We start from the raw sequence: 20,273 nt of genomic DNA, 5'->3' as shown, positions 1-20,273 counted from the left end.
ACAATACAGCTGAGAAGGAACGGAAAACAGGATATGTCGGAGAAAAGGATATGGATTTGCACGATCGGTCTCTTCAGGTGACGACAGGTGAGCTAGCAGGCTCTCCGAAGTCGACATCGGGTGACCGTGGGGATATGGGAGTGGCCATCCAGGCTCCCGTACTTTTACTACTGGTGCTGAGACAGTCGTGTTTCAAATTAACACGCAACCATCCATCGTGGGCGGCAGTGGTGAGCAGCCACTATGTTCGGCTATGGAGAACATAGATACCGACAAAGTACCTCGTTTAAATAAACCCAGAGTCGTCTTGTATCCTTCTGAACGTGTACAACTAGGTTGGCAAGATGAAAAAATGGCAGTTGGATCTGGATTAGTCAATACTGGTGTGATATGTTACATCAATTCTACACTACAAGTATGTGGAACAATTTAATTATGTTATTAAAGTATACATATTTTATTTTATTTTTGTAAATATGTATAGGCACTATTTCATACACCTGCATTTACAAATTGGCTATTGAATGATGAACAACATCAAAAAATACCTAACCTAACCCAAACTTTACCACCATTAACCTCGATTATTGTTTTTTATGTTTTTATACTATCCCCGTATAGATGTCACGCGAAGGTGAGGAGCATCTGGCGGGTCGGGACAGCCGGTGGCGGCCGAGCCGAGGCCACATGCGGTCGAGTCTGGAGGACTTGGTGTGGCAGACCACCTCCCAACTCGACATCTTGCGGCAGACCAGGGCGACGCTGATCGGGCTGGGAGCAGAGTTCCCTCCGGACGCACCGCAGGGACTATCGGTCCAGCAGATCGGCGACGTAGACACGGCGGAGCTACGGGCCGATCCTCGTCTGTGGGTGGCGTATGAGCGCGGGTGGCGCGAGCACGCTAAGGCTGCACCGGCGAGTTCACCGGCACCGACGGACCGTCGGCCCATACCGGGGCCAGTCCGCCACACACAGCGGACGGTCCGGAAGGCGACCACGGCGAAGCCACAACCGCGGCCGGCACGCGCAGCACAGGGAACAGCGCTGGCCAGTGATGAAAAATTAATACAGACAACCTGCTTGTTCATGTGTACACAAATTAATTGATTGAGTATTGAAAAAAAACGTACTTTCGGGTTGAATAAAACTCAAAAATGTTAGTTGAAAAGAAAACTATTGAAATGTAAATCGAGTTGATGATGACCGACGTCAGATCACGCCTCCGGTCGTCTCCACTCCCCCGGTGGCGGTGGAAGCTACTGTGGCGTCTGCGTTTGCGCCCTGCGACTCAGCGTTTTTGCCTCGACGGCCGCGGCGTCTGCGGCGCCTGCGGATCGATGGCGTCCTTGGCATATCCTGCGGATAGACTCCAACTCGTTTTACTGTCATCACGGAAGTGACTACAGCCATGGAAGCGACTCCGGCCACCGCCGGGTCGGGCGTGGTATATTCGACGATGAAAGTTTGTGTAAACCGCTCGGTTGATGCCACGATAAGCACTGGCCAGACGGACACCGGACCGTCACTATCGACTGGACGAACAGCGATCGGCAATCACCGTCGTCGTCCTCGATAGTGCCGGTCTCCGGTGCCGCCACCTCATCAAACAGTTTCCGGATTTCGGATATTCCCGTTGCAACGTACCGCTTCCCATCCATGTCTAAAGTACAGATCGCGTTCTCAGCGTAAAAACGCCAGACGTCGTGTGGCTCGTTGTACCATTTGGTTAAAAAGCTTCCAACTAGCTGGTGGCCGGCCGCGTTGTCCAGTTCGTCGTCCTCAACCGATCCCAAGCCATCGCCGCCGCCGCTAGAATTCTCCTTCACGAAGGCGCGATGCTCGCGCCGTTCTTCTAGCGGCGGCGGGTCAGTCTGGACTTCGACGGTACTCGATAAAGCGGGAACGATATCTCCGCCGCAACCGTTCGTCCACCAAGATTTTCGGAAAACCGTTTGTCTCATTATAGTGTTACCCATTTTTGTTTGATTTTTATTTGCTGAGTGAATTATAACGATGTTACCTCCACGCAACGAAACAATTGACAGAGCAGTCGACCGTTGTTATTATTGAAACTATGGGTAACATACTCGTATAATTATTAGAAAATAATATTATACTAGCCAGCAGCGATCTCTCACGAATCAACATTCAGAGCGTTATTTTACCACATATTATTGACATTTTTATTGTTCGCGAGTTTTTCGATCTGATTCGCGGCAGTTTGTTATATGTTTCCGTTGGACAGATGAAAAAAAATAATTACTTTTTTTCGTGATACTTCATAATTATATTATATAAGTCAACATTTTAATTGATAATTACTCATTGATTAATCAGCATTATGTTTTTGCTTAATGTTTAGTCTAGTTTTTTTTTGTGTTTGTGTACAGCACAACCTTTGGAAAAGTTATTGGAAAATTTATATTGGAAAAGTCAAATCAATGGTGCAGATCTAGAATGTTAGTAATCAAATAAGTAGGTATACTATGGACGTTGTATGATAGTAATATTATGTGAGTAAAGTCAATACATATTTAATTATTACTTATGTGTGTGGGTATAAATTTGTATTTAAATGATTATTTTTTACTTAAATATTTTCTTTTTCAGATAATAAATTCAAAGTGCTGCAGAGAAATTTCATTACTTAAAACTCAAAAACAAACCGTAAAAAAAATCAATTCCATTACGAAAACAATACCATTACAAAGTTATAAACGTTCAAGCAAGATCCTATACATTATTATGTATTATACATAAATAGGTTTTAGCTGTATGTGTATATAATCATGAATTACTCGTAAAATACAACTTAATTTAAGTTTAATTTTTATATCTTTATAGATGAGCATTTCTAAATCGAAAAAAAGTAAATTAAAATTATCTACTTATACTATACCCGAAATAATGCGTTAACGACCAACGTAAGTAGGTACAATGTAATAATTTCGAGGAAATGACCGACATAATAACAGACTTGGGTAGTATTCTGAATATTTTTTTTTTAAGTATTCAATACGGTATTTTGAATACTTCTTACAAGTATTCTGAATACAGTATTCGAAATACTTTTTTAACGTCCAATCACACTTAAAAAATAATTGTACTACTTTTTTCGTTATTGAAGCTTTTGCACTTGTATATAACTATATAAATAAAACGAGATTATTATAATATTCATTTATAAACAATGAATTGAAAAAAAATATGTTTTTGTCGTTGAAATCTAAATCTACTAAAAAAAGTATTCGAAAAATATTATTATAAAGTATTTGGAATATGTATTCAAAATACTTTTAAAATGTATTTTACCCAAGTCTGTATTTAATTAATATAGGCATACATCGGTTTTGCAGTCATTAGTCACTCAACACCAACTCTATTTTTATTTGCTTATGCATAAACTCTATAATTTTTTCTAAAAATTATTTTAAAGTAGTTATCGTATAAAATAATAACAAAATCGTTTACAGCGTTTTCCCTCATTGACTCAGTATTAAGGCTGACCATTCATGGCAATTGAGGAATATGAATAACTATGTACAATATTTTATAATAAAATTATATAATATATATAATATAATATAGTATTATTTATTTATTTTTATATTAAAGTTCTATTATAAAACTTTATTATAGTTGACTTAATGTGTTCTAATTCTTCTTTAAGTGACATATTTTGGTACAGTCTTTGCACTTATATACTGCTTTAAAGATGTTTATTTTTTTACAATGCATACATTTTCTAAATCGATAAAAAAAAGAGTAGGTGGTTTTACAAAATCGTGTCTTCATTTATTTTTCAGTATTTACTAATATAATGTCACGTACACACATATAATATGTGGACAAGCGGACATCCCCATTGTAAAAATACGATAAGAACTTACTAACAACTACCTAGTGACAGATAATAATTTTTAAATGATAATTTGACTTTATTTTAGCCATGTTTTACGATTTATCATTATTCGTTAAATCATTTCATCCGTTTTCTATACTGCCCAATATACGAAGGGCATTGTATAAAATGTCCGGACAATGTATAAAATGCCCAGGCATTGTGTAAAATGCCCAAATTGTATACTTTGCCCGTAACATATACAATATACATATACTATACTAATTAAATACTAATAATAATATAATTAACTACCAAAAATACTTCTCTAGTTTATTATAAAAACGCGACTTGAATTTAAATTGAACAAACCACATTAGATACAGTCGAACAGTTGTGATAGGCACTACACTAGAAACTTATTTTAATCTGTAGAGCGATAGATCTCCAAATTTCTTATTGGGTGTAAACCATTTCAACTCAAATAATAGATCATGTATTGGTAGATACACGCAATATAAAATAATAAGCGATTAAAATATAAAAAACAATGTTATTTTTTATGTGCACAAAAAAATTTATATTTTAATATAACAAAGGTAATAATTTTTATAACAAATCAAATAGAGATAAAAACCAAAAAACACTTAAAAAACTATTGTGACAGTCCTCCAGATGGAAAAGAAAAATTCGTGATGTCTGCAGACTTATAATGTCGTGCACTTGGACGGGGAATAGCGGCGATGGCGGGCGATGACGGAAACTCGGGTGCGACGGCTGGGACGGATAGCGGCCGACCGCCCGTGCTCGGCCGACGGGATTCCGAGGCGAAAACTCGGTGAACCAGTGCGGTGATTCGTGTCCGATATGTCGTTTTCGCCCAGGTGCCCCGCCGGTCGAGTTCGAACTGCCGGCCGCCGATGCCGCACGACCGGATGCACCAGACAGGAAACGCTGCGGCCGGTTGCAAGCACGCCTTGCGACCGGTCGCAGCGTCGACCGCCGGTGCACGGTGTCGCGGACATCCGTTCCACCACCATCACTCACGCCCGAATCTGCGCCATTGCTGCCGCCGCCGTCGCTACTGTCCGACATCCGTCTTTCGGTTTTCTTCTACTTATTTCTATCTATCTGAACGTCTGTCAAAAAAAAACTCTGTCATCCTCTGCTAATCAATATCACGTAAATCTGGCTTTACACAGCAACAGCAAACTGCCCTGAAGGTTCTTCGTACAGCACTCCGGATGACCGACAGAAATCTACGTCTTTTTTGTTTTCGTTGCGCCGTCTCATCGTCTAAGCCAAAGATACAGGCTACTTCTCGATCGTCATCGTCATACGACGGGGGCTCCTGTACCGGCTCTGGTTTTATGGGTCGGAAACAATAAGGCCCAGGCGTTATTGATCGTACTTCCTCAAGACGACACACCATCTCCAAATTCGCATCTCCTGCAAGAGCTTCACTATCTATATATTCCGCCGGCGCGTCCAGGTCGATTTCCACGGCTTTAACCTCAGTTATAAACGGTTCTGTGGAGAGCGCCGGCGTGAATAGTGTATCTCCTGCACTAACTATCTCCAAATTTGCATCTCCTGCAGGAACTTCACTGTCTGCAGATGCTATGTATTCTGCCGGCGTGAATAGTGTATCTCCTGCATCAACCATCTCCAAATTTGCATCTCCTGCAGGAACTTCACTGTCTGCAGATACTATATATTTCGCCGGCGCGTCCAGATCGATTTCCACGGCTTTATTCTCAGCTGTTAACGATTCTGTGGAGAGCGCCGGCGTCTATGTATCTCCTGCTAAACTATCTCCAAATTTGCATCTCCTGCAGGAACTTCACTGTCTGCAGATGCTATTATTCTGCCGGCGTGAATAGTGTTCTCCTGCATCAACCATTCCAATTCATCATCTCCTGCAGGACTTCACTGTCTGCAGATACTATATATTTCGCCGGCGCGTCCAGATCGATTTCCACGGCTTTATTCTCAGCTGTTAACGATTCTGTGGAGAGCGCCGGCGTGACTAGTGTTTCTCCTGCACTAACTATCTCCGAATTTGCATCTCCTGCAGAACTTCACTGTCTGCAGATACTATATATTTCGCCGGCGCGTCCAGATCGATTTCCACGGCTTTATTCTCAGCTGTTAACGATTCTGTGGAGAGCGCCGGCGTGAATAGTGTTTCTCCTGCACTAACTATCACTCTCCAATTTGCATCTCCTGCAGGAACTTCACTGTCTGCAGATACTATATATTCTGCCGGCGTAATAGTGATCTCCTGCATCAACCATCTCCATTTGCATCTCCTGCAGGAACTTCACTGTCTGAGATACTATATATTTCGCCGGCGCGTCCAGATCGATTTCCACGGCTTTATTCTCAGCTGTTAACGATTCTTGGAGAGCGCCGGCGTGACTAGTGTTTCTCCTGCACTAACTATCTCCGAATTTGCATCTCCTGCAGGAACTTCACTGTCTGCAGATACTATATACTTCTCGCCGGCGCGTCCAGATCGATTTCCACGGCTTTATTCTCAGCTGTTAACGATTCTGTGGAGAGCGCCGGCGTGACTAGTGTTCTCCTGCACTAACTATCTCCGAATTTGCATCTCCTGCAGGAACTTCACTGTCTGCAGATACTATATATTCCGCCGGCGCGTCCAGATCGATTTCCACGGCTTTATTCTCAGCTGTTAACGATTCTGTGGAGAGCGCCGGCGTGAATAGTGTTTCTCCTGTACTCACCTGCAACTCCAATTTGCATTTCCTGCAGGAGTTTCATTATCTGCAGATATAAGACGTTCTGCCGGCGCTTCGGGATCGTTTTCCGCGGAAAGCGCCGGCGTTATTGTCTGTTCCTCCAGAGAAGTGGATTGATTTGAAGTTTCAGCAACTTGCAGTTCATCCGCACAATCACTATCATTATTGTCGAATGTAGACATGAAGTATTCGGCGATATGTTTGCCATAATTTACTTGTTTTGTTTAAGTACGGTAAATACAAAAAAATTAATGAAGAATATTTCTTGCAATCCGTCTTAAATATGAAAGGTAGTCACTGAAATAAAATTTGTTTTCGCGATGATACACTTTTTAGAATATTATCTCCTTGACAACAATTAAAAATGATATAATAAAATACCATAAACAGCCAATGAGCGTAATAAAACTCTTAATTAAATACTATTTTTTTTTAAATTTAATAATATATTGTTTTTGAAAATTTTATTGGAAAAATGTAATTTGTATTTTGTGTTATAAAATGTTGAATATCTATTCACTCGTATAATAACCATTTCTTCTCAACTGTAAATATTATTTGTTGTAATTTAAAAACAAATAACTATAAATACTTACAGTTTTCATAAAAATGTTTGTATAAGTAGCTAAGAGTTGAAAATTTAATACAAGATTTTCCATAAGTTTAAGTTACAATAATTATAAAAGAACTTAAATTTTGGTGTATTCAAGCCATTAAAACATAAACCACCTTTTTTACTAACCACTGGAAATTATGTCCTAGACTAACAAATCATCTTCGTTCAGAATCGTTTTTTGTATACAATGATACCTATTATTGGATTAAAATTGAACACTCTTATAATATAAAATACTCGTAGTGATCCACACAGCACCTAATGTACAACAGAGCGGTACCCACTTACCCGCTTTTTCAATTATTCCAGCTGTGAATTTTTTTATATGTTTATTATGCTATTGTAATAAAAAAAAAATGTAAATAACCAAAATGCGGATATTAAATTATTATTGTTTTCGTTATCGACTTGTTTATTAAATGTATTAAACATAATATATAGATTATCGATCTGCTTATATAGCCTGCAGTACATATATGGACAGTACCTATGCCTATAACATCGATTTATATAATAATGATCCACGTGGCACCTAATCTACAGCAGAGCGGTACCCACTTACCCACTTTTTTTTTGTTTACGTCTGAAATTATCTTATGATCTTATTTCTATTTTTCGTGACGTGTCATAACATATTAATATCTATAATTAAAAATAAGTGAAACACTTTCAATTTTCATAATAACATTTTCAAGAGTTTTATCCACTCGTTGTAGTAAACAATACATCAATGTGTAATATATACGTCTGGTTACGTCTGGATTAGGCCTAATGGGGACACCACAATAAAAAAACTCGCCTAGTGTAATTCCTCATAAAACGACACGGACGGCATAATTGTAGATATGTCGTTTAAGTCGTTTAACAGTTAAAGGTGGTGAGGAAAATTACACAATACTATAATATTAGAATTTTACAATTAAGTATTTATTAAATACCAATAAATAATTATTGATATCAAGAGACAAAAAATATTGATGCATATTTATGTATTACAATACAATAGTTCTGAAAAAAATATATACTCTTAACTTTTTATGACATCTATAGTAGTTTTTATAAATTGATATCAGAAGAAAACGATCACTTAAAATATAAATATAGTGACTTTATAAAATGAAATTGTGTGCAGCCGCCACTACAGCCAACGGTGAAGTTGTTTTCTTCAAAATCTGAAATCAGCTTACACTTTCAGGTAAAGAACTAGATATCATCTATAATTTTTCAAAATAATAAAACATTGTTGATGAACAACAATATCGAAACACATGCGTTATCAATTATCATGCTACTTACTTTACTAAGCAATGAAGCAAGATTGGTAGTCACGGTACGAACCTACCTAAATACCTGTATTACACCAGTTTTAAATGATTTAATATCTTTTATATAATAATAATGTTATAGCTAAATGGTCTAAATTTCCTATACATAATAATAGCCAATAGTAAATACATATTCTAACATTTAGGTACTTTTTTAAGTCTTTCAGTGTTATGTTTTGGGCTATTTTTATAAAAAATCAGTAATGATTAAAATGACTTTTCTGTACCAAGAATTCATAAGTCGTGACTTTTAATGGGTTATGAGCGTTGTCTTCCTATACGCTCTTGTAACTCTTTAAATTCTATATGAATCATCAAAAGAAAACATAATTTAAAAAAAAAAAAACAAATACAAAATTTAACAAATATATGGTGGTAAAATGGCGCATCCTATGCCTATTAACGTTTATTTTTGTGTAAACATCAATAATTTTACATTTAAAATTATTTTTGGACAAAAACATTATGTATCTAAACATTTTTACACATTTGTTCAACATAATAACGTAATGTAATCAACTAAATTTACAAACTAAAACATCAAATAGGTAATGTATAACTGGTTAACAATTAAGTAAAAAAAACAAAAAACTATGTAGATCTACACAAAAAAATATTTGTAGGTATTATATTTTATATTAAGTAGATAATATTTTAATAGTTAATATTTTGGAATAATTTGATATAAAGCATTCCAAATTTAACATTAGTTGTACAATACATTTTCAATAATCTGAAGGGTGTAAAATGTAAGTGGATTTAAAAACCGTTTGTTTTAAGATATATATTATATACGTATATCTTAGTATGTGGTTTTAAAATGAAAAAAAACTGTCATCAATTTCTTGTCATTATCAAAAATTATATATGGCACTACGATAATAAAATATCTTTCATGCATTTGTTGGATTAATCCGCTAACATTACCCATGTTTAATATTATTATTAACATTTCTTATTTATACAATTAATTTAATAGACATTTTTTTTAAAAACAATCTTGGTGAACATTTTTCTAAAATTATAAATGGCGATAAAAAAAAAATTCACAAAACACAATACTATTTTAAAGGAACATCGATACATATTATTATACTAAGAACATAGATTAAGTACACAATTTTTTCGATGGATGGAGGGAAATAGCTAACAGGATAAATTAATTAACCTTTAATGTATAACAAAGATACTTATAACAAAATTATACACAGTAAGTTCAACAGAAACATTATAAGGATAACTCAAAAACTAAATAATATAAAAGAACAATTAAAAATCTATCATAATACAGTATGTCATGTATGTACAATATTAATCTATGTCAAGAGTATATTGCCATTAATGTACGATAATAATAATGATAAAATAATAATTGTTAATATTATTAGTAATATTAGTATTGCACATGTCATATCTGAAAACAATATTGCTGTATAAAAACTTATTGAGATTACAATTCCAACAACAATAGGTGAAAACAAATAAAGCAATTCCTGTGAATAAATAAATAAAAGATTCTGGTGACAACAATTAAAACTGATTCTATAATAGTATAATGTGTGAATAAAAAAAAACCTGTTCATTTAAAAATGAATACTAAAGACTCTTTTACTTATTACATACAAATTAATTCTATTATAGCTGGTAGTAACTAAAAATGTAAAAAAAAAAGTAGTTTATTAATCAGTATTGGGTTAAAAAAAAAAGTTAATCAAAATAACTTGTTCATAAATTTGTTAACTTTTTTAAAAACTTTTCTGAACTTACTAGTGGCCCCCTTTAGTTTAGGCCGGACCACATAATGATAACCTCATTCGTTTTTTGTTCGATCAGGTTTTTTGTTCCATTCGTCACCTTCACGATCAGAAATAGCCTCTTCCAGAGATGCCAGATTTGGTTTGCTAGACACTTCCTGATTAAAAAAGTCATCATCCTCAAATGGATCTGAATTTCTAGAAAATATGTTTATGGACTCGGATTTTTTCATCTCTTTAGGCGAATTTGATACTTCTTCTTGTGGGATTTTTATATCTTTTGCAACAAATACGTCATCATCTTTAAAACTAAATTCACTAGACATACTACCTTTAGCAGTATTTTCTGGTGTAAAATCATCTTCAAATGGAGAACGCTTTGTTCCTTCAGTTTTAGAGTTTGAATCAATCGATCTATGACCACTATCTGAACGCTTTGGTTTTCTTACATTTCTATTTGTTTTAGAACTAGTGGACGGAGATGGCTTAGTAAGATATCCTAAATCAGAACAAGTACTCATGGTTTTGGTAAATAAAGAAGAATCAGGGCTACCAGCTGTAAAGTTATCATCAAAAGGAGAAGTTTGATTACGTTTCAAAGACCATTTATTTTTTGATCTTCTGGACCAATTTTGTTCTAATTCAGATTCACTTAAATCCAATTCTTCTTGACTATATGGCTTTCTAGGTGGAATGTTGTGGTCTTCATCACTACCATCACTCCGACGATGGTAGGATCTCCTTGGTTTTCTAGGTGTTGTTGAAGACACATAACGATTTTTTTTTGGTAATCTATACCGCATTTTTACATCTTCATCATCACTATTATCAATAGGAGGTGGAGGCCTAGAATAATTTTTGAAACCTTTTGGAATTGGAGGCCCAAATCGATCCCAATTGTATTGTTCTTCAAGAAATCTTCTTCGCCTTTCATACATTAACCTTTGGTATTTTTCATCTTCCCAGTTTGGAGTAGATGGTAATTTTTGAACTCTTCTTTCAATATCGGGTCGAGAGTAGACACGTCTTTTATCATCTTTTGATGACCTTCTTCGTTCATCATCCATATGTGGGACTCTCCAGTGTGGAATCATATATGGTGACTCCCATTCATCATTGTATCTAGTCCCCTCATCCCATGGAGATGGTTCACGGTGCCGAGGTGATATTTTACGATTACTTCTACGATTAGGCTTTCTTTCATAATAAGGTTCGTCCTCATACATAGATTCTCCATCACTCCAACCATTTACGGTTCGAGGAAAATCTTCAATTGAACTTTCTAAACTTCTTTTTGCAGCATCCCAATTATCTTCAGATTCTTCACAATCGTCCCAACTTGATGAACATTTACTACGATTAGAAGGTACTTTTTTCAAATTAACTTTGGGTTTAGTAGTTGGTGGTTCTTGATTATCTGCAGCCCAAGGAGAATTTGGGTTTTTGATTATTTCTGGTTCAGCATCAAAAGTTGCCCATTGAGCGTTATCAAACAGTTGTTGACATGTGTTATTTTCAATTGGTTCAGGGTTTATTATTGCAGTAGCAACTTCTTCTTTTGTAACTTCACATTCAGTTGCTCCTTTTATATCCTCATTTTTTATGGCACAGTTTTCTTCTTCATACTCATCTTCTTCTTCTTCATCTCCTTGTACATCATCATCTTCATCATCTTCATCAACTTCTATATTTTCTTTAGTTTCAATGATTTGATCAATATTTTTTTCATCTTCAGGTTCAAATACTTGTTCATTATTTATTTCATTTTCATTTTGTTCTGAAATATTGATGTTTTGATTTGATTTGACAATTTCTTCTATTGGAAAATTTTCCGATGATTCTTCTTCATACATAGGTTCTTTTATTGGAATATCTCTGAGGGCTGCATATTTATCATTTTCTGTAACTACAGTCTCGCTAGTTTTTTCTTCGTCCAATAATTCTCTAAATACTGCATATTTATCATACAAAGATTTTTCAGGTTCTTTCTTATCTTCTTCAGTCTTCTTTGGAATAGTTTGTGTATCTTCATTACTATTGATAGTTAACTTGGACAAACGTAAAGTCAATTCTTTTAAAGTCATCTTAGATAAAGAAGTGGGAGATATTCTTAATGTATCTGCTAAATCACTAAACCCTGTTTTTGTTAATTGACTTAATGTTATATCAAGTGAAGTAGATATATTTGACTTTAATTCACTGCTAGTTTTCCTAACAGACACAGGTACTAAATAATATTCTGAATCAACTTCTTCTTTCTTTTTCTTAATGTCACTTTTTGGTTTTCTAGATGGTAATGGTAATGGAGGGGCTTCATTTTCTAATTGTGTAGATGGTAAATTGTAGGAACTAACATAATTCTCTATATAATCATAATGACAGTTACGTGTACGTATTGGTTTTACAGCTTTAGAAGGTATTTGTTGTTTTTTAGGTGGCAAAGGTGGAGGATCCAATGAAGATGAAGGTCTTGGAGGAGGTTCAGGAGCAATGTCTATTCGTTGTGGCAATGTCATCAATTTCATAATAGCATAATCATCATCAGGAGAAGTTGGGTCATCATTTCTGTAATAATCTGGACTGGGAGATTTTCTCATTTTTATTTTTGATCTATTTTTAGTCATTAAATTATACTTAGGTGATGTAGATATATTATATGGCTTTTGTGTTTCTGATGGAAGCGATACCTTCAATAATCCTTGAGCAGAATTTTGTGATGATGAACTATCACTTTTTAATAATGGAGATTTGTGTTGCAATTGTGGTGAAACTGGTTTCAAAGATTCAAAAGAAGAAAAATCAGCAAACTCCATTTCAACAGAATTTGAATGAGATTTATTAAAATTATCATTTTTAAAAGGATCTTCAATAAGTCCACTAGTATCTTTAAATGACAGATCAGAAGAAAATGAATCACTCACAGTTTTAGTTGCTAAACTTTGGGATTGTTGCTCTGGAATTTTTTCATTTTCATACGCAGCAAGTTGATTTAATATTTTCTTTGGAGGATTTTTGAGCTCTTGAAAAAAGTCTTTCTTATCTACATAAGGTTTACTACGGCCAGTTCCTAATGGATCCAGTTCAGTAAAAACATCAAATGCATCAGACTTAATTGTTGGACTTGTATGGTTAGTTGATTCAATGACCTAAAAATAAAAATATAATATTGATATTTTTATAATTGAAATTAAGGTAAAATAAATAATATTATACTACAATTATATTCTAAACTCGTTTTTTCATTATTAATAAAAATTAGTTAACTGTATTTTTCCTATTAATAAACAGATTATTTGAATTATACATAATTAATATTTTAGTATTATATACATTACTACAATAACAATAAAATAATTTTAAATTGATAAAAAATTACCCCTATATTATGAATAATCTAAGAAAATAAACTGCAAAACCTAGTAACTTATTAAACTTATTTACTTATCTACAATTTTAATATGAATTAAATGAAATAAATAAATAAAAACTATGTTTATACACAAACATAGTCATTTGGTTTTTTAATCAAGGTTGATTATACATTAACGTTTAATACCACTAATTTTCAAATTGGAATTATATACTTTTTGTTAAGATAATAAAATCTAATAAAACTGTAAAAATAATACGTAACAATACATTATTATTATTTATAATCAGTATCATTTATAACAGGAGTCAGGAGAACCTGCGACTCCTCAGCATACAATCATATTGGTATAATTAAAATAGTTTGATAACCTACATCATAGAAATACATAGGAATATTTGTGATGATATTGTTGTATTTTCGGTGCATAGTGCCATTAAAGTGTAACATATTTCATTAAAATGAATAAAAAAAACACCTTTCTGTCAAAGATAAGGCAAATATAATTCAAATATAATAATTATCTAAACAATAAGTATGTTTAAATTAATTAATTAATAAAATTTAAAAAAAAAACAATATATACAATGTGTCCCGGGGCGAAGTGACCGGCCGCCGTCATATGAAAGTATACCTAAAATGACGAAGAAATAACCTTTAAAGTGGGGGTCTAACTCTTTTTTTTTTGAGTTATGGGCAATTTAAGTTTTTTTAAACCAAACAAAAACTACCACGGATTTTTTTATGTTTCTCTGAAAATTTTCAACATTTTAACATAATTTTTTTTTTGTTTTAAAGCTATTTAATTGTCCTTTCAACCAACATACGCAATTAAACCAAACTTATGTAAATTATTATTATTAAATTGAAAAAATTAAATTTTTTTATCAAAAGTTGGAATTTTTAAAAATAAATCTCGTATTACTCAAAATAATTCAATATTTAGTATGGGTTATTTTGGTTGTGTATTATTCTACAGAATAATACCTTGAATACCTTATAAGTTTGGTTTTCATATCTTTCATAATCGCAGAGTTATACGCAGCTAAACATTACAGGTCTTTTGTGATTTTAATTATTGGCAATTTATAATTTTTCTAAACATCAAGTCTAACTTAGGCATAAACTCATTAGAGGTGATATAAATAATGTAAGAAGTCAATTTTTTTTTGAAAGTGTTTCATTTAGAGCTCAAGCTTGTTTGCAGTCAGGTGGGGAACACTTTGAAAATCTTATTAATTAATCAAATAAACATAACATTTATTTCCTTGTTATTTAATTATTATTATTATTAAACTACTTTATTTTCAATTTATTTTTAAAAAAAATTTTTAATAGTCTCTTGGTCATTGTTAAGATGATACCGACCTTACTTTAATTTATAAGATTTTTAGCAGCATATAAAAAAAACTCAACATTTTGTTACAATGAGGTGGAAAGGGTAATAAACTTTACATAGTGTGGTGGATAATAAAACAAACAACTAACAAGTACCACAATTGTTTGTAAAATTGTTGTTAGGAATTTTATAAAATAGAGAAAATATATATATTTTTTTATTACTCAATTGTTCATTGGCGCAAATCCCAGGGGTGCTAAGAACCCTTAGCACCCCCAAAATACAAATTAGCACCCCTAATTTATTATTTTCCACTGTATTCCATTATACCTAGTACCTACCTACTATAATTATTAATAGCACCCCCAGGATTTAATAAGGGTTTGCGCCAATGCAATTGTTTAGAAATATAAAATAATATCTTACCTTATAATCAGATGCTTGGAGAGACTGACGAACTTCACTAGGATTTGTCATACTGAAAATACTCTCAGTTTCTTTGTCAAACCAATGTTTTTCAGGCACTCCTGAACTTGAAGTAGCTGAACTATTACGTGTTCTTCGCTCTCCTGTACTAGGCGGTGGTGGTAATTTTGTTAATGCAACAGTTGGAATAACAGTAAAAGAATCTCCAAAAGGGTCAGCTGATGGTGGGGTAATACTTTCCATCTGTGACAACCCTTGTTGTAAATTATTCAGTTCAAGTTCCAAGTTCAAAAGGTCATTAGCATTTGGAGTTGTATTTTTAAACTCAGATTTGTCCATACTTGATAAATCACGATTGAATCTTTTAGAACCATCATCATTACAACTAACCTATAGTATTATAATAATAAACGATCAATTATTAAAAATATCAATATGTATCTATGACTGATAGCAGGTTAAATATATATATAAGGACTAACATGATCAACTTTTGATGCTGTACTTGCAAGTGCTTCTAAGTAAAGTCCACTGCCTTTCATAATTTGTTGTTGCCTAGTCATTTCTATTTCTTGTTTTTTTAACTCAAAAACTGTTTGAAAAAGATCTCTCATAGTAATTACAACCTGAAAATAAAATATGATTAAATAACAGAAATTAAACAAAACATGTTTTGACATTACCTGACTTGCAGCTTTATCTGTCTTTATACCAAAAAATCTATGACCGGTGTCAGGAGAACCAAATATGTATCCAAATGCTCTTGAATCTACCATGTCTTGTGCTATGAAAGATATCTTATGTATAGGATGATGATATAAACAATCCTGTAATTATATATATATATACATTTGAACATATTTTAAATAATCGCATCATTTTCACATACCCCAGTCTTTTCATCCCTCAATTTAAGTCCATCAATGGCTACATTTATGGTAATGCGTTGCTTGTGCTCTCCGGCGGCCCTTATCGCCATCTTCAAGTCAAACAACGCTTCTTGGCACATTCTATCCCCTCGAGCCTCACTGACTTCCAATATGCCAATAAGCTTGGCTTTGAAGCTAACTCCATCACCCATAAATCTTATAGCACCACATTTATCTGCTATAAAAAAAATAATTATTATTATTATCTTATTAATGATAGATAATAACAACAATGTATATTGTATGAGATCTAAAGCCGAGTGCCGTCACATTATGTTATTAGAAACGAAAGGTATAATTAAAATATTATCCATTAACTCTGTTCGTACGATAAAAATCGAGTAAAATTAAACGACACGATTACTGGCACGACGAAAACAATGATGGGAAACTTACATTTAAACGGACTAGTTTTCCGCCTAAGAGTCAGAGTTTGCATTTTTCCGAATAAAAATTACGAGTGTCGTGCGATGTCTCTGTTTGTTGAACGTTGTGCGGTACACATTTCGTACATTGTCGGACAGAGGTCCACGAATTCTTTCCTATCAAAAACGCTCACAGAAGCATTCCCGACTGCGGGCAAACTCGCGTACGGCTGCTAATGGGGGAGGGGGTTGACGGGCCATCCACCCAGTGGCGAAATTAATCAATATTACTCAGTCTGTACGGCAACATGGCGAAAAAGTTCCACTACACGCAAGCCCGGTAAGGGTATATTTTTCTAAATCGTGCTTGAACAGTAGATATCAACGTGTAGCGTAAAGAATTTTTAATGTTTAACCCCTACGTCGGCGGTTGTTACACGCGGCAAATAATTTTATGTATAAAAATAAAAAAAAAATTTTTCGCGCGTCTCTTAGGGGATGAAATCGCCGAAATTGATAATGTGCGAAACACGATAACCACCCAGGTTCGATTTCAATCGCATTATTGTTATTCGGTCGAGCACAATTTATTATTTGTTAATTTATTTACATCGAATACAGTTGATAACCTATAAATAGTAAAGTATATACATATATAATAAGAAAACGTATACATATCGCTTCGTCAATAATCAATATAAATTATTAAAATTCAACGAGTGCATCATTTGTATTTTGTTATTAAATGATGAATGGATATGATTTTGTCGATATTATTTACACAACAATGCAACACCTTTTCCATTCTCTTTCGTAGCCCACCATTAGTATCCCTTGAAGATTTTTTTACTTATTTTTACATATTTCATTATTTATTATTTATTACTAAAACAAGTGTGTTTGATTTTAAATTAGTATCTAAATAAATAGTCTCTAGGAGAAAGTCAATTATAAATAATAGCGGGAAACGTGTTGAATATTTTTTTTCGGAATTCGAAATAGGTACATGCATTTCAATACTTTTCAATTTCCAAGAGTCAACATAAATATATTAAACACAATTAATATATTTTTTATTTTATTCTAATAAAAAATCTAGTTTATTATTTTTAAACTAAAAAGATAAAAATAATTAATAAAACAAAGGTAAAAATTATTTTTATATTTTTATAAAAAATAAGTAGTAAGTATATTTTATTTTATGTATTACCTATACCAATATAAATCTCTGTAAAATTTAAACCTTGTATTATGATGGGGCACGAGTAGACAATTGTATTAGTATGTTGGATCCTATCAATATCAATAAATCAGTGAAATAAGTTACCTACTAAACAACTAAGTTTTTTTATAATACCTATCATTAATTTTAATTATTTTATTCCAATCTGAGATAATTCTAACTAAGCATTTAAGCAAAAAATGATTTTTATACATCTGAATATACCTGATATTAAATATTAATATAGGTAATATAATAAAAAAAATACTCCTAATCTACCTATCATCAATTTTTTTTTTTTACTATCATAAGCTATAAATATAACATTGTCTATATAATTTCAGTAATGAGTTAGATAGATTTTAAATGTCAAATATCAAGTAATAAATTAATAGAAACATATTATTTTATGAATTAGTGTTATAAATCGAAAATGTCTGGCCCGAAACAGACAAAAGGTTAAGGTCTTCAATAATTAAATTAAAATACAAACAAAAATAAAATATGTGCCCATGATAACTAATAAGTTAAAATAAATTTAAATATAATTAAATGAACATTTTATTTTTTTTTATATTATAAACTGTATTAATATAGGATGCATAATCTGTTGCTATTATGTTTATAGAAATAAAAAAACAGTTAAAAATATTATTTAAAAGTAGTTTTTTTTTTAAAAAAAATAGTTAATAAATGGGTAGTATACCTAAAAATAATAATATATTAAAATGATTAGGTATAGGTACCTTCTTTAACATAAACTGGTTGCCAATTAGCTTTTTTAAATGTTCTAAACGATTCTTTAATTTGAACAAATCCTCTTTTTGGAACTTCTTTCAACGAATGCAGTTTGTTTTCCTTATTATCATTTCGGTTTTCTGTAGATTTTGTATGTGTTGATGTTGGACCCTTAGTATTTTCCATTTATTTATTATAACACATTAATAAATTACAATTAAAATGTATTTAATAAAAAAATAATGAAATAATTGATTTAAAAATGTTGACTTCAAACGAATTACAAATTAGTCATTCAAAAAGAAATGACAATAAATAATAAATAAACATTAAGTTCACCAAAAAGTAAGAAGGAATAAAATTATCATTCAAATAAAAACGAAATTTATCGATTTTATTTATTATTTACTATTATACGAAGAAGCAAAATGTTATCATTTACTTTGTTATATTTGATAAACCTAAGTAGAGTAGCCAACCTTGAAAAGTTTTCAAACAGCATTCTCAAACTTCTGTTCATTATTATTATTTTTTTGTATTATTTACAAAATTATTATAGGTACCTACGTCACGCAGAAAAACACTGAAAACATAAATTTATATATCTATTATTAACAATTAACAATTGTCAATTTTATCTTGGATAACAATGGCATGCTTTAAAATTTAAATATGAAATTAATATTTTAAAAAAAAATTAATAGAAAAATATATAATAGTCATAGAACCATCATCTATAGTTGACAATAGTCAAAATATTGAAGGTTTTGGATAGGTACTGTAAGCAGATTTAAAGCGCATTCGGTATGATTAATAAAAGAATCGTAGTTAATATTTAAATAATAGAGTACATGTTTTCTGTGACTTTTAAGAATATTCTAATAATATTTTAAGAACATCTAAGCGTTACTTGGAAACTTAACTACCTATGTTTCAAAGTTTTTCCGGGAACTGAGAAGGGGTTCACGTCCGTCAGTCATAAGTGTACCAAGGTATATTACTTTATTAATAATTAATAGTACCCTCTGCAGTAATTCAGCGGTGAGTGGTGATAAAAAAAGAAGATTGTTATGTATTATGTATACAATGTATACAACTTATTGCCTTAATCGTTTAATTATTATTTTTATTTATTTTATTTTTTTTTTTTTTTTTTTGTTAAGCTCTAAGTACCTTATTTATTAGTATCAACTTGATTATATTCTTCAACACCGAGGGCGGATGATACGACATTTTTTTTTTAAAACTAGATCGTAAACCATTGATGGGTATATTTTAAGTAGGTATTTATTTGATATAATGAATTTGAAACTTCATACTTCGTTCAAATTGTCTTTTATTGGTCTTTGACGGTCTAATAAGGTTTTTAATTTTCTACACAGATATAAAAACGTATTTACATAATAATATGTGAAGTTTGATGCCCAATGCGTGACTTGTTTTTTGTGTAAAATTGTATTTAGTCTAAATAGCCTAATACTATATTATATAAGTGACACGAAACCTTGTATGTCTGGTTGCATTTTATTTGGTTTGGGGAGCGCTATTGTATTGAAAATATAAACTTAAACACTATTTTTTTT

General features: G+C 32.5%; 2 protein-coding genes across 5 annotated transcripts; one reads left to right on the top strand and one right to left on the bottom strand.

The window, feature by feature from the left end:
* Nucleotides 1–253: 253 nt before the first annotated feature.
* On the top strand, nucleotides 254–1,107 carry LOC126549278 (uncharacterized). Its single transcript, XM_050197972.1, has 2 exons — nucleotides 254–415; nucleotides 622–1,107. Exons 1-2 carry the CDS (start codon nucleotides 254–256, stop codon nucleotides 1,105–1,107), a joined length of 648 nt encoding a protein of 215 aa, XP_050053929.1.
* Nucleotides 1,108–8,129: 7,022 nt separating this feature from the next.
* On the bottom strand, nucleotides 8,130–19,068 carry LOC114128637 (protein disabled). Of its 4 annotated transcripts, none has more exons than XM_027993194.2 (6): nucleotides 18,699–19,068; nucleotides 16,326–16,540; nucleotides 16,120–16,263; nucleotides 15,919–16,062; nucleotides 15,437–15,826; nucleotides 8,130–13,447 (listed from the first exon to the last, which is right to left on the bottom strand). In XM_027993194.2, exons 1-6 carry the CDS (start codon nucleotides 18,874–18,876, stop codon nucleotides 10,358–10,360), a joined length of 4,161 nt encoding a protein of 1,386 aa, XP_027848995.2. In that variant the 5' UTR covers nucleotides 18,877–19,068; the 3' UTR covers nucleotides 8,130–10,357. The 4 variants fall into 4 exon arrangements, with proteins under 4 accessions (XP_027848995.2, XP_027848994.2, XP_027848997.2 ...); XM_027993193.2 differs by having other exon boundaries at nucleotides 16,326–16,543; nucleotides 18,699–19,067; XM_027993196.2 differs by lacking the exon at nucleotides 18,699–19,068 and adding an exon at nucleotides 16,762–16,989.
* Between the last annotated feature and the right edge of the window lie 1,205 nt (nucleotides 19,069–20,273).

The sequence above is a fragment of the Aphis gossypii genome, chromosome 1, assembly GCF_020184175.1.
Source record: "Aphis gossypii isolate Hap1 chromosome 1, ASM2018417v2, whole genome shotgun sequence".
Classification (NCBI taxonomy): Eukaryota; Metazoa; Arthropoda; class Insecta; order Hemiptera; family Aphididae; genus Aphis; species Aphis gossypii.
Note: the sequence above shows the minus strand (reverse complement) of the source record. Positions and strands in the feature narration are given on the sequence as shown.